At 39.3% G+C, this 15,347-nt stretch overlaps 1 protein-coding gene across 3 annotated transcripts; it reads left to right on the top strand.

The window, feature by feature from the left end:
• The first annotated feature begins 34 nt into the window (after positions 1-34).
• RSRC2 (arginine and serine rich coiled-coil 2) lies at positions 35-15,060 on the top strand. 3 transcript variants are annotated; one of them, XM_065032952.1, is made up of 11 exons: positions 65-192; positions 2,803-2,959; positions 3,554-3,597; positions 4,499-4,576; positions 6,164-6,376; positions 7,348-7,491; positions 11,923-12,045; positions 12,149-12,228; positions 12,827-13,059; positions 13,476-13,565; positions 14,420-15,060. In XM_065032952.1, exons 4-11 carry the CDS (start codon positions 4,569-4,571, stop codon positions 14,597-14,599), a joined length of 1,071 nt encoding a protein of 356 aa, XP_064889024.1. In that variant the 5' UTR covers positions 65-192; positions 2,803-2,959; positions 3,554-3,597; positions 4,499-4,568; the 3' UTR covers positions 14,600-15,060. The 3 variants fall into 3 exon arrangements, with proteins under 3 accessions (XP_064889023.1, XP_005498285.2, XP_064889024.1); XM_065032951.1 differs by lacking the exon at positions 4,499-4,576 and having other exon boundaries at positions 35-192; XM_005498228.3 differs by lacking the exon at positions 4,499-4,576 and having other exon boundaries at positions 36-192; positions 6,186-6,376.
• The last annotated feature ends 287 nt before the right edge of the window (positions 15,061-15,347 follow it).

Below are 15,347 nucleotides of genomic sequence, written 5' to 3'. Positions count from 1 at the left end.
CAGAATGCACCGCGGCTCCCGCGCGCACAGCCGCCTGCCCCCGCCCCGCGGTTACATCCGGGCGCCTGCAAGGGAGAGGGAGGGCGGGGTTTGTCGCCTCGGTTCTTGAGCGTTGCGGCCGCTGAGGGAGGTTGAGCCGCTTGTGAGGAGTTGTCGTGGGGGAAGCGGCGTCCCGGGCGCTCGGTTATGGCGGTGAGTGGTGTTCGCCGCCGGGATTTTTGCAGTGTAGACAGATTGGGAAGGGGGCTGCCGCGGGGCGGGAGGGAAGAGCGTGTGAGATGGGGAGGGCTGGGTCGGGCGGCCGTGTGCGCGGAGAGACAAAATGGCGCCCGCCGCTCCTTCGCTTGTCGGCGCCATGATGGGCCTCGGGGTGGGGGTGGCCGCTTTTCACCCGTTACTTTTCTCCTCGTTTCCAGAAGTTTCTCTTTCACTTCTCTGGGCTTGGAGAGAAGCGGAGAAGCCTTGTGGCTTAGGCCCTGTCATTTTCTGGCTGGGGAGGGAAGTGTTGCTGCGATAGGAGCAGGCGTTTCTCAGAGGGACCGAGGGAGCAGCCAGGCCGGCTGGGCCGTGCTCAGTTCACGTTCCTGTAGCTTTCCCTGCCATAGTCTTTCTCTTTGTGTCTAGTCACAGGTCTATTGTCCTACTAAATTTATGATTAATTTCGGTAGGAAATGCATCTGCTGTAGTTACCATAGTCTTTTATGTTCATACACGACCTAAGAGTGTAATTTTATTCTCTTTTAAAAATCTATGTGGCCTCTTCACGTATAAAAGTGTTTGTGTGGTCTGGTAATATATAAAGGTGTTTGTCCCATAATTGAGTTGAAGAACCAATACGAATAGTTATCAAACCTGAAGTGATTATTTTTTACAAAAGTTATTAAATAGTCTTGAGTGCAAGGAAAGAAAATGCCAAACAAATTGGATTCTAAACTGATTAAACTCTTCAAAGTTGGCTTTAGTTACTTTGTGGTGTTTAATCTGGTATTTTTAAGTTCTTGTTTTGAAACTTTGGCCTGTCAATGGTGAAACAAGAGGACTGAAAACTTCTGGAAGAAATTAATCCCCCCCACCTTTTTTTTCTTTTTGTGATGCTATTTAGGTTTATATAACTTAACTTGTTAAGATACATTTTTCTGTAAAATGGTTTGAAGAATTATGGACTTGTAGTTTTGCATCTAGGTTATAGGCACTATCTTTGGGGTTCCTGTAAAGCAGTAAGTGAGGGGTGTGCTCAAGACCCTGGAGCCATCTAGTTGAAGTCTGTCATCCTTTTTTTGCTGTGTTTTTGTAGAGCTGAGAGATTTCTCTAAGGTGCAGTGCACAAGGGCATTAGTGAGTGGCAATGTATCTAAATAATGAGACTGGTAGCCTTGGTAAATGTGGCAGTAGGCTGAGGTTCAGTTGGGTAGTATGTTTAAAAACTTGGTTCGTTTAGACTGTTAGCTGGTATTCTCTGTGCCCTTCTCAAGTGTTGTGGTTTAACCTCGGTCAGCAACTAAGCACCATGCAGCTGCTTGCTCACTCTCCCCCCGTGGGATGGGGTCAAGAATCAGAATAGCGAGGAAACTCATGGTTTGAGGTAAAGGCAGTTTAATAAGTAAGCAAAAGCTGCATATGCAAGCAAAGCAAAACAAGAAATGCATTCACTTTGTCCCATCGGCCAGTTGTTCAGCCATCTCCTGGGAAGCAGGGCTCCATCGCACATAGTGGTTACTTGCAAAGACGAATGCCATAACTCTCAACATCCCCTCGTTCCTCCTTTTTCCCCCAAAATATGTACCAAGCATGATGCCATATGGTGTCATATGCCCCTTTGGCTGGCTTGGGTCAGCTGTCCTGGCTTTGCTCCCTCCCAGCTTCTTATGCACCTGGTAGAACATGGAAAGCTGAAGAGTCCTTGGCTACTCAGCAACAGCAAAAACATCAGTGTTCTTCTCATACTAAATCCAAAACACAGCTCCTTGAAAGAAAATCAACTCTATCCCAACTGAAACCAGGACATCAAGTGACTTCAAAATGTATATTTATAGAAATACCAAAATTCATTTGAAACTTCTTGTAACTGAGTCTTTTGGAAGCCTTAGGTGGAAAAGGGAGGCTCTGGGTAGAAGGGGGGGAAGTGTAGATAAGCAGATGATAGATGTGGAATGCCAAGGATTGTGATGGCAAAGATCACAAATAGGGTAGTCAGTTTCTACTCTTTATCTAATGTTCTATAGCGTCACAGACTATAGTTCAAGCTCTACTGCAGATGCAGATGTCCATATGCTGATGTGTTTTGAACTAGATATCAGTATACCTCACAAACAGAGAAGTGAACAGCTGCTTTATCGCTCACTCTTTAAGAGATTTTCCTATAGATGTATCTTTGTACAGTTGCAAATTAGTAACAAATTGGACAGAGTAAGGAGTAGGTACTGAAGAAGAAATCCAAATATTTACTTGCAGCATGTTATGAAGGAAGTCTACAATTAATGCACAATATATTACTGACAGTCTGTAATATGTTGTTTGAGAAAAACTAACTGCTTTGTTCTCAAAATAATATATTTAACTCATCATTTGAGAAGTTTTCAAGTGTCTTGTTCCATTTGCAAATAAAACTGCAGCTGGTAGAAGACCATGCCAGTTCAAGTCTTCTGTGACTTAGAACTGTTTGGACTACTCACGGCTACTCATGGGTTTGTCTTTACAGAAAATAATTTTAAGTTTGTCTTCAGAGGATGTACTAAGAAAATAGTTTTTCCTGTTCTTCAGTCCTAAGTTTTTGTTTTTTAAACATTCTGTTCCCATGTGCAGGGTAGTGATACAGAACGAGATGGAGTAGCCCCAGAAAAATCCTCTCCAGAAAGAGAGAAGAAAAAGGAACAGTCAGATGCCTCTAGTTCTCCCAGAACATCAAAGCATCATTATTCAAGATCACGCTCACGGTCAAGGGAAAGAAGACGGAAGTCAGGTATGGCCTACATATAAGCGAAGTTGCTTATGTATTCTGGTGTGTGCTTGTAGAACTGAAATCTCTTTAAAGCTTTTTTGGAAGAAACATACAGACTTGGCTCTAGTAACTTGTTAGAATTGGCAGAAAAAGTAGCTACTAATTTTGGTTTTGTATCTTAAATGTCTTGTTTTGAAACTTTTCTGTTTCAGTGATAGAAGCGCTAAGGAAAAGGGTATCAGTGTTCAGGGACTGTGGGGGGGACGAGACCAAACAGAAAACCATACTATTTTGTCTTTATTTTAATTTGATATGCTTAGACTGGGATACTTTTGCATGGTTATAATAAAAATAAGATCACCTGGCTGAGAAATGTGGCTGGAATATGACATGGGCTAGTTTTTCCCTGTTGGAGCTAAAATAAACGTGAACAAAGAACAGGGTATAGCATCTAGAGTTTGCTTTCTGCAGTAGGTATTCAGATAGTGCTGTTTGTTTTCTAAATGTCTGATCTTGACTTTAGGGGGGTGGAATACCTGAAAGGAACTAGAAATATTATAGCCAGCTGATCTTCTCTTTAACTTGGTAAAAAACAATAAATGTTTTATTTTACAGATACTGAAGGAAGAAAACACAGAAGCCGGAGCAGAAGCAAAGAGGTAATTAACACTTTGTAGCGTTTAGGTAATTGTATAATACATCTTAAAGTATCTTGTAGTAATGCACATATGTGTAAATCTGTATAAATGACTTTATGGTAAGTACAAGAAATTGGACACTTTAAGCTTAAAAATGGATATGGAGATCCTTTCATAGTGAAGCATGATTGCAGCCATCATGTTGACAAGGTAATAGTTTTATATAAAAATGCTTTCAGAAACTAGTAACTTAATTTCTTTTTTCATGGAAACAGCCAAAAGAAAGAATTCATGTGGAGAAGTAGAATGGTGTTCTTGATGACTTTCACAGAGCTTCCATTAACCAAAAGCCTTGAATAGTTTTATTCCTGGCTGATGTTTAGGACTTTCAATGACACATACCCATTGCTTAAGTATATTAAAAATAATACCCCACATGACTGAGCTCTGTTTATTGCATCCTTTAATTGTAAAGACTGTCATAGCTTGACAAACAAGCTGAGTCGGCTGGGAACATGGCAGTAGCAGCAAAAATTTCAGAGGGCTGTCTCTTTTTTTTTAGATAAATGTGTGTGTGTGTATATTGGAAAGTGAGAAGAGACAGCATGAATAATACCCTGAAAATATAATCTTTTCTCTGGTGTGCAAGCCAGTTATGAGCAAACCAGGGGCATCAAAATAGTCACAAAAAAACCTTAAGCCATGTGGGGCCATAGCAGGCTGGGTCAGATGAGGGACTTTTTAAATTTTGACCCAGGTCAGGAACTTCTACTTCCCTCATGCCAATGGAAGCTCTGTTTAAAAAATGAGGAGGAAAAAAAGTAAAAAAGCAGGAAAAGAAAAATAATCTAGGAGAGTTTTTGTGAAATTGAATATATTGTTTAGCTCACATGATAACATTTCTATAATAAATCATACTCAGCGTGCTAATGCGCGAAGAGACTGAACTGAAGACGCTGCAGACTCAGATAGCAAAATTATAAGCCTACTTCATGATAAGGTAACTATTAGTCATTCAAACTCATATTTCCCTTAAAAATATCTTAAATCCGTTATGGGATATCATGGTGGTTTATTACTAAGTGTGTGCCTGGAAGACGTGGTTAAAATATATATATAGATCTGTTAATATTGAAAATAAAGGTCCTTGCTTAAAATTATGTCCAGTGTTTTGCCATGCTGTTGCATCTAATCTTACACAATTTATTTAACAGTTCCTAAGTTTCACGGAGTGAGCAGATAAGGAATAATGTCTCACAGTAGATTTACTGTTTTCATTCATTTGCAAGATTAAGCTCTTCGTCTGTAGCCTAAATACTGCGTATCAGTAATTCTTTTTGTCTACCAGAACAACTACTTATGTAAATATATACTTAAAATTAATGTACAGGTAACATCACAAACTTCAGATGTGTTTTTATGTAACAACTGATTATTCAAGGAGTTAATAATATACTGTAAAAGCAGGAAAAAATATTATTGTATTCTTGAAGAACTATAATTAAATATGTTTAGAAATTGATATGTGTTAATAAGGAGTTAGAAAGGCTTGAGTAAGCTAATTGTAGCATCTTCTCCAGACTTGTTTCTTTTGAGAGAGTTATGATTGTAGGAAAGGTTTTATGAGTGGTTAACAGATTTATGTAAGGAAAAATAAAAACAAACCTGAAGAATTGGGGTTTACTCTAAAATGAATGTATCATGCTTAAATTGAAACAAAACATTATTTAGAAATGAGGCTTAAGTGAGCTATGCTTTTGTGCTAGAAAGATTTCAAAATAAACTGGATATACTAAGAAAAGGTGTTGATGTCATGACTTAGTCTCTAAGGAAAACACTGGCAAAAATCAGACCTGACCTTGCTAAGTATTTTTGGCATTGTGGCTATAAAAAGGGATCTTTTTTAAGAGGCACTGCAGGAAGAAATTGCAGTGTAGCAGAGCACCATATATGTAATTTAAAGCTACTGTGGGAGGTCTCAGAGTGATGCATGTTAGTTTTAAATACTAAAAATGGGATGTCAACCATGTCACTTATTACTTTGCTTTTTGAAAACTGTTGGTATTTACTGACAGAAGAGTTGTGCTCTAAAAATTTATTATCTAGTGATGGATAGAAAATTGTTTTAGTTCTAAAAGCAAACAAAATAGTATACGTCTGCAACTATGTATGGGTTTTAGTTACTTTCTATGTGGTAGGCTTAGGCAAATATTGAATATTCATTACAAATGTATGCATATATGCATATTCAGAAATTATCAGATACTTAAAGATAGGTACTTATTATGTATTTGGAATGGAGACAGTAACTGAGAATGACAGTTTTTGTTACAATATTGTGAACTCTTATATGGAAACACTGTAAAGATACCTGATGGATGCTTTAGGAATCCTTTAGGCAGTGGGGAGGAGGGGAAAAAGTTATAGCGTGTATTTGCAGCTTTGGGTAGTTGGTGGCATTAGGTAAAACAGCCATCACTGATGATTGAGTCACACTCCTAAGGTTACTAATGTTGCATCACAACTTATCATTTTTTATCTTCTGATACCCATACTAACTCTCTTTGTTGCACTATTTTCCTGAAAGAACCAACTTCTTCTTAAAACAGGCAAGAAGACATGAATCCAAAGAGAAGTCCTCCAAGAAGCACAAATCTGAAGACCACAATGACAAAGAACATTCTTCTGACAAAGGAAGAGAGAGCCTAAATTCATCTGAAAATGGTGAGGATCGACACAAACGTAAAGAGAGAAAATCATCAAGAGGGAGGAGTCATTCAAGATCCAGGTCTCGTGAAAGGTGAGTTGTTTTACATGATTATTTTCCAAGACCATCTGCAAAAGCAGCGTTTGGGATTTGTGTAGGCTCTGAAGTACAGCTGAATTACATTCTTGACCTAATTTAATGCTAAAACATCAATTTATGTTGCATGTTTCGGTTTTCATTGGGTAGTGCATTTGCTGCTACTTGTTTTTTTTCAGACTGGTTCTGCGTAAAATTAGTTATATAGGTGACCTGTCTCATTTATAATTAGTATACAGAATATAGAAAATACGTAAACAGAATGTATTGAATGTTCCCTGTTGTCAGTGACAGGAAAGAAAATACACTTTAGCAATGCTTTGGCTTTTTACCTCCTAAATCAAGACCTTGCCCAGATGCAATGCTGTCTAAGCCTCCCTGTGCTGTAGGCCACCTGGTACACTGCTGGTAGGGGAATCGCTTGGGACAAGCAGATTGCTGCCAGCAGAACTTTTCAGCCAGCTCTGCTCAAAGCTGAGGGATCTGCAGCAAACATGATGGCAAGGAACAGGCTTCAGCTAATAATACGCTGAGGGGCGGTGTGTGGCTCACAAAGTGAAATTTGGCATCCGTTCCCTAAGGTGTTGGAATACCATGGGGAGGAAGAGAGTTTTGTTGCCTTTAATCTGATGCAAGAGTCTTAAATTCGTTTGGCTGTGTATTTGTTTTGAAATGTACACTGCAATGAACAACTAAAAATAGCTGTATTGATGAGTATGATTGTTTACATAAACTCTGCTAATTCACATGTCTGTTGTGGCTGGTGGGAGTGTTTAGTTCCTTTCCCATTTCATCTCAGTCTTACAACTTAAACTGTTCAAGGCATGAACTCTTCATGTGTAGTTTGCAGTCTCCCCACCCTGCCTGATGATTCTTGCCCTGTGGTGACAAATCTATATGTAAATCCTTAAGCAGAAGCTGAGTTTAAACATGAGAATATATGTAAGAATTTGGGACGTGTGTTTCAGACGTCATCGTAGTAGAAGTCGTGATAGGAAAAAATCCCGATCTCGCAGCAGAGAGAGAAAACGACGTATAAGATCTCGTTCTAGATCAAGATCTAGACACAGACATAGAAGTAGAAGTAAAAGCAGAACTAGGAGTAGAAGCAGGTAAGTGTTAACTTTTGTATACACTTACTGGTGATATTTGGTTGAACATTCTGTGGTGGGCTGATGTATAGAAGAATGATGGGTTTGCCGGTTAATGTGTGTTTCATGTAACTAGATGTGTTTGGTGTTTTCTCAGCTGTACCGATACAGTGGGTTAAGTATTGGGTAGTAGTGATGACCACAGTTCAAGCTCTTTTTGGTTTCTTGTACCACAACTAAATTTACTGTTTTTAATAGGATATTTAAATTATAGTTAAGTGCAAAAAATTAAAGAATAAGATAAAACCAGCCCTTTCATGTGCTTAACATGAGTAGTGTGGTTGGAAAAGGACTAGTTTAAAAATAGTACTGTATATACCTCTCTGTGTATATATCATAAAATGGAAGTTTAACTCGAAATCACTGGCTGTAAGAGCAGATAACACTGATCAGAAGCTAAACCTGATCAGCTCCACAGACTTTACTTAAAAAATTGTTGTCTGTGAGCTAGCAGTTAGTGTAGTGGTAATGGAGATTTTGTGTCAGACGGAATGTTTCTGCTTGAGTGTACTATTCTGTGTTAGTGATTACCAGCTCCTTTTTGTCACGTTAAATGTGAGAATATTTATCATGTTAATTTTTCTCCCTGTCTTGGGTGCTTTCATTTCTTCCTTAAATTCTTGAAGCACAGATTGAAACACTAGCTAGACATGTACTGGCTTATTCTGTGTCTGTTTGACAGACTTGAAATCCTTGCCTCACCTGGGATATGCTAGAATTGAGGTTTTCATCACTGTGTAGAAGTTAATGTTTTCAGATATCTTGGCGCAGAGTTGTGAGCCTATTTGTATGTATCACCTTCGCATTCTTAAACCCTGTAGGATTTTCTGAATGAGTAAGCTGAAATATGATTTGATGACTGCTACAGTTCTGTTTTTTCCTTCCTGCTTGTTTAAAGTAAAACAAGTAGTTTGGATACACATTGGTGTCCCTTCAGTGCTCCCAAGAAAGTGTTGACAGTGTTCCAGTTCATTTAGTAGTATTTTCACTAGAGTATTTCAAATTGCATATTTAAAGGATGTAGAAGTTGGTTATGACTACTCAACATTACGATGGATCGTTGGAGACTTAAGAATCTAGCACGCTTGCGTAGTGCTCCATCACCACTTGTGAAACTGTTAAGAAGACTTATCTTACTGAAGAAGTAGTTGAATTACAGTGTTTGTGTCACATTTTATTTTGGCGTGCACTTTCTACCAAACTTTCAGCTGGGGTGAGTAGAGCTGGGTTTTCAATTGGTGTACATGTTACTTGCATTTAATGGTTATTTAAGCCACCTTCAGCATGATATGTAAGGCTTCAGTTCCCTGTTATTTCCATTTGTTATAGATGATTGCACTTACTGAAAGTCACTTTGAACACTTTGTGTTTAATGGCTTTGTGAAAACTTCACATTCCAAGGAGTTTTTTGTTTCTGCAGTCGAATTCAAATCACAGAATATTAGGGATTTGAAGTGACCTAAAAAGACCATCTAGTCCAATCCCCCTGCCAGAGCAGGAACACCCAGATGAGGTTACACAGGAGGGCATCCAGGCGGGTTTGAATGTCTCCAGAGTAGGAGACTCCACAACCTCCCTGGGCAGCCTATTCCAGTGTTCTGTCACCCTCACTGAGAAGAAGTTTCTTCTCAAATTTAAGTGGAACCTCTTGTGTTCCACTTTGAACCCATTACCCCTTGTCCTATCATTGGTTGTCACTGAGAAGAGCCTGGCTCCATCCTCCTGACACTCACTCTTTATATATCTATAAACATTAATGAGGTCACCCCTCAGTCTCCTCCAGCTCCAGAGCCCCAGCTCCCTCAGCCTTTCCTCAAAAGGGAGATGCTCCACTCCCTTCATCATCTTTGTTGCCCTGCACTGGACTCTCTCCAGCAGTTCCCTGTCCTTCTGGAACTGAGGGGCCTGGAACTGGACACAATATTCCAGATGTGGTCTCTCCAGGGCAGAGTAGAGGGGCAGGAGAACCCCTCTCGACCTACTAAACACCCCCCTTGTAATACACCCGAGGATGCCATTGGCCTTCCTGGCCACAAGGGCCCAGTGCTGGCTCATGGTCATCCTGCTGTCCACCAGGACCCCCAGGTCCCTTTCCCCTACACTGCTCTCTAATAGGTCATTCCCCAACTTACACTGGAGCCTGGGCTTGTTCCTACCCACATACAAGACTCTACACTTGCCCTTGTTACATTTCATTAAATTTTTCCCTGTCCAACTCTCCAGCCTGTCCAGATCTCTGGATGGCATCACAGCCTTCTGGCGTATCAGCCACTCCTCCCAGCTTGGTGTCATCAGCAAACTTGCTGATAGTGCACTCTATTCCCTCGTCCAAATCATTGATGAATATATTGAATAATATAGCCTGAAACAGAACAGCAAATGTGGGAAGAAAAAGTAAGGGGATAGTCATAGTTTAGGAATTTCTTCAACTGGAGACATGGCTTGTTGGATAGTGATGGATATACTGCAAGAATCCATTTCTTGTAAGTACTGTATTTGTCTCACAGATCCTAGAGGAGGAAAATAAGTGAGACATAAGTATTTTTGAACAGTAGCTAGGATGCTTCATCAAGTTCTGGGTTCAAGTTATGGGGCAAGCCTCAGGGAAAACTTCATAATCCAGATAAACAGGACGTGGAAACCTACCCTATTAAAACTGAACTGTGGAATGAACCCCCTTATTCATGACATGCAATATTTGGTGTGTTACAGTTAGCAGGCTATGACAGAAGCATTTGTAAATAGTAAACCTTGACCTTCTCTTGAGGGTTCTTTGCATAATCTCAGGCTCATGTTTTCAAGTGATCTGTGCTCACTAGTGTTTAGGCTAACCTTTTCATTCTGTGGGCATGTAGACCCTCCTAGCAGTTCTTTTGTAGCATTACTCTGATGAAATGCTGGGTGGAAAACATGACACCATCTGCTTGTTTCAAATGGAAATACTTAAATACAAAAGCTCAAATATTTATTTCCTTGATGTTTACCAGTGCAATAAAGCATCAGACCAAAGACAAGACCAAACTACAATAGTCAGCACGGGAAAAATGAAGGTATCTTTGAAACATGCATTACATCCTATCTCAGGAATGCAGATCTGTCACTTCCCAGTGCCTGAATCTGCATCTTGTCATCTTCTATGAAAAGATAAGTCTTGCCTCCTTTGTATTCTACCAGATTTGTCATGTAAACAAGAATCTCTTTTTATAACTTCAGTCTGTGTTTTGTGGTGTTTGTAGATGCTGCCCAAGTTGCAAACAGAAGAAACAGAATATCTGAATGCCATTTAGAGTGGCTGTTGTCAAGTTAGCTATTATCTCAAATGGTTTATAATAACGTTTAAGTATAAAATTGCAGAAATATCTTTGTACATCACAACTTACTGTTTATGGCAAATCTGGGGAAACCGTGAGTGATGTCTCTTGTCATTTAAGCTTTCTTGGACACTTAAAGTATCTGTGATGTTTTTGTTTAAAACATCAGTGTCAGAGGCTTAAACAGGGATAAGCCCTTATCTTCTGAAATGTAGATATTAAGGATCCTGACAGAGATACTGCTATTAGCCCTTTATATGTGTATTTTGAGCAGCTGTTGCTTAGGTGGGACTTGATGTATATGTCATCAGAACGACTTCTGTTTGAGAGAAGGTGGGGCGAAAGTTACTAAAGGAGAATTGAGCAGAAAATTTTGGTATTTTGCTTAAAAATATATGTTAACTGGGTTCTTTTCAGATTGTCAGGCTCCAGATAATGCATGCTTCATACTTCTCTGCACAGTAGTGTCCTTCCCAAGAGCAAAGCCAAGACAAACCGCTTGTGTTTAAACCAGCTCTCCCATTTAGCCATCCTCAAACAGTTGTCCAAAGCACATTTAGTGAAGACTATACAGAGGGGAGAGAAATAATAATTTCCCTGAGGACTATTCCAGTTTTTTAATTGGACCTCTTAAAAAATTCTCCTTTTTTTACATAATTATAGTGCTGTGAGGTCGTTTGTGGTTTTTAAAGCATTCTTGTAACTTGAACCATTGTACAGTTCTGTTGCTATTCACTTTACCAAAAGTTACACAATGTTTTTCCTTGTCAGGTTTTAGAATGAAAATCTTTAGAGCCTGATCTGTTTATTCTAAACATCAAGTATAAGAGGGTAAATGAATACCCAGAATTACACGTTCTGTTATATTTGCAGTTGGAAATCTTCAGTTTTAGCTCTATCTTGTAACAAGGCAAGTGTGACTGTTGCATTGTTCTAGGACAATCTCTGTGAAAGCTGTTCTTGAGAGCTCTCCAGATTAATTATTAAGCTGTGTTTTGGGGTTATGATAAATAACTTTATTAAGTATTACAGTATATATGTACCTTCATTGTTTTAGCAACTCTGTTAACTTTGGTTACAGAGAGCGAAAGAAAAGAATTGAAAAGCCCCGAAGGTTCAGCAGGAGTCATAGCCGGAGTCCAAGTCCACCACCCTTTCGGGGACGAAATACAGCTATGGATGCACAGGAAGCATTAGCCAGAAGGTCAGGAATTGTTATTATTTTAATGATATGTGACATAAATAAGCTGCTGCTGCTGTTGATTTTGCATGTCTAAATATTTTTATTCTCATGTACTTACTTCTAGACTGGAAAGAGCAAAGAAACTGCAAGAACAGAGAGAGAAGGAAATGGTTGAAAAACAGAAGCAGCAGGAAATGGCTGCAGGTAGTGCATGTGTGTTACGTTCATTCCTAAACAGTAGTGTGAGTGGAATGTAGTGGAGCCTCCTATGCTGAGTGTCACAGTCCTGTCCAACAGATGTGCAGGTTGTCTGTATAATTGTTAACTTGGTCCGTGTATAAGAACTGTAACTAGAACACATTTGAAAAAACAAATCCAACACAAACAAACCCAACCAAACTAGACATAAAACCCCAATAAAAACAGTCAGGATTTCTTGTCACTTACCGGGTATACAACAAAAATTGTTGTATGTTAGGCTGGTAGATGATTTTGTGGTAGTCATTGGACCCTTCCTTTATGCATCATTAAACAAGAGTTTGAAATCTGTTACCAGCTCAGGCGTATTTAGATTCATGAGTTACGTTAGTTTCACTTTCAGTTCTGGTTTCCCAAAAATATTGGAGACATGTTTCTTAATTTACAAACAACATGTATTTTATCATGCATTTATTATTTGGACACTTTCAACTTATTTCTGATGAAGGGAAGTGTTTGAGGCTTCTTTTGTTTGTTTCTTGTTTGTTTTTGCCCAGTAAAGTCTGAACTTATTGTCTGATAGCAAATTACCTTTCTTCTTCAGCGGCTGCAGCCACTGGAGGTTCTGTTATTAATGTTGCTGCTCTGCTGGCATCGGGAACACAAGTAACTCCTCAGATAGCAATGGCAGCTCAGATGGCAGCGCTGCAAGCAAAAGCACTCGCAGAGACTGGAATAGCTGTCCCGAGCTATTACAACCCAGCAGCCGTGAATCCAATGAAATTTGCTGAGCAAGAGAAGAAGCGGAAGATGCTTTGGCAAGGCAAAAAGGAAGGGGTAATATTGTCTTTTCTCATTTTCATAAAATTTGTTTGGAAACATCCTGCACTCAAGACAGTTTAAGGATACTTATCAATGTTATTTCTAGTAAAATTACTTTCATATCTGTTACAAAGTTTCCCTATTAGCAGCAGCCCAAAACTTCAGGAGGCAAAGGACTGAGATAACTAGACCTAGGAAACCCCCGAGGTGTAGCTTGATCTTAATTTTACCTTTGTCAGTTTGCCTACAGCTTGCAACTGAGTATCAAATATAGATGACTTCTTTTTACTGAAAAGTGATGACTAAGCTATTATAAGCTATAATTGACCACTCTGTGATTTTAATATTGCTTTTTTACTTGCTACTGTATTGTGATAGTAATGGAAAATTATGTTAAAAAGTGATACATCTTTTTTTTTTAACTTGTACAGGATAAATCACAGTCTGCAGAAATATGGGAAAAGTTAAATTTTGGAAACAAGGACCAAAATGTCAAATTCAGAAAGCTGATGGGCATTAAGGTAAAGAGTTCTGAATATGTAGTTAAATTTATTATTACTTGTAGGACAGTAATTTTTTTTTAATTTTTAAAGTGTACCTTAACCAGTAAAGATGTTAACCTGATACTGCCTGTTGTAGTTACAGAATTTAAGTATTTCTGATTAAAGTTCACAAGCACTATGTAAATCTGAATTCAATTCCAATTCTAGAATGTCATTATGTTTCTGTTTAACAAGGCAACCGTATGATCACAGAATCGACTGGGTTGGAAAAGCCCTCAGAGATCATCCAGTCCAACCCTTGGTCCAACTCCAGTCCGTTTACTAGATCATGGCACTAAGAGCCATGTCCAATCTCAGTTTAAAAACCTCCAGGGACGGCGAGTCCAGCACCTCCCTGGGCAGCCATTCCAATGCCTGACCACTCTCTCTGCAAAGAATTTCTTTCTAATATCCAGCCTAAATCTCCCCTGGCAGAGTTGAAGCCCATGGCCCCTTGTCCTATTGCTGACTGCCTGGGAGAAGAGACCAATCCCCACCTGGCTAGAACTGCCCTTCAGGTAGTTATGATCTGTAACAGCAGTGGTAACTGTAACCAGTATTCCTAATCTGATAAATAGTATTGTTTGTATAGACGAGTTAATTGGAGACATCTATTTGAGTGAGTCAGCAAAGTAATTGGATGAATGGCCTCTGCATGTTTTGTGACAGTGAGAGGAAAGCCACGCTGGAATGGGCCAATAAAAGAAAGTGCTTGAATTCTTACCAGGTTTTGAAAACGGTAATGAAAAATCGTGACACTTACGGCACCTGCAGTATATGAAAACCCCGCTTCCTACGCAGCTAATGTTTGTTTCGTTCTGTTTGGTTTCTAGAGTGAGGACGAAGCTGGATGTAGTTCAGTTGATGAAGAGAGTTACAAAACGCTGAAACAACAGGAAGAGGTTTTCAGAAATCTAGATGCACAGTATGAAATGGCAAGATCACAGACTCATACGCAAAGAGGAATGGGATTGGGGTTTACATCTTCAATGCGAGGAATGGATGCAGTTTGAAAAAAGAAAAAGGCAGTTTTAAAGTTTGGGACTGTGGAAGGTTCTTGTTCAAATGTTGGGTCCTTGTTCACCAAAAAGCTAGCATTCTAGCTTGCATGGGTGTTGCATTGACTTTAATTTATTGAAAAATACAATTTTTTTGTAAATATCAGATCAGTGATACTGGTGTTAGTGTTGTAATCAGGTTATACCCACTTCCATTAAACTTGAGAGAACTATAGAAGGACAGTATTTTTTAGTTAAAGTTCTACTTTTCAAACCACGCAGCAGATGGGAAATGCTCATACATGAATATTTCGTGTCCACTGTCTTGTGTACTTTTGTACTTTAACCTGTACAGTTATTTTCAATTCTTGAAACATAAAAGAAACATTGTGTAGATGTTATTTAGCGGTCCGGGCCAATAGGCACATAATCCAGTGCAAAAAACCTGGTTAATAATAAAGACATTTTTTCTCTAAGGTCTTTCTTCATGTTAATTAGACTTGAGGAAAGTAGTGAAGGCAAGTCAGGACAACTAGTTGTGGAGGCAGAAAGAGTGTTTGTTTCGCTTTGTTCTTTTGCTTATTTGGAAGATTTGGAAGTAGGATATTTTCTAAAATAAGATTTGCAATGTAGAGCACAACTCGGATGTTGAGCTTTTGTTTTTCTTACTTTTGGTCATGTTGGAACCCCATGGGTGAGGCAGGTACCAGCGCAGCAGGTGGGTGCGGGGGGTGAAGCTGCCGCCTCCCATTTTGGGGACCCT

The sequence above is a fragment of the Columba livia genome, chromosome 17 (genome assembly GCF_036013475.1).
Source record: "Columba livia isolate bColLiv1 breed racing homer chromosome 17, bColLiv1.pat.W.v2, whole genome shotgun sequence".
Lineage (NCBI taxonomy): Eukaryota > Metazoa > Chordata > Aves > Columbiformes > Columbidae > Columba > Columba livia.
The sequence above is the reverse complement of the archived record's forward strand: the minus strand, read 5'-3'. Positions and strand labels throughout refer to the sequence as shown.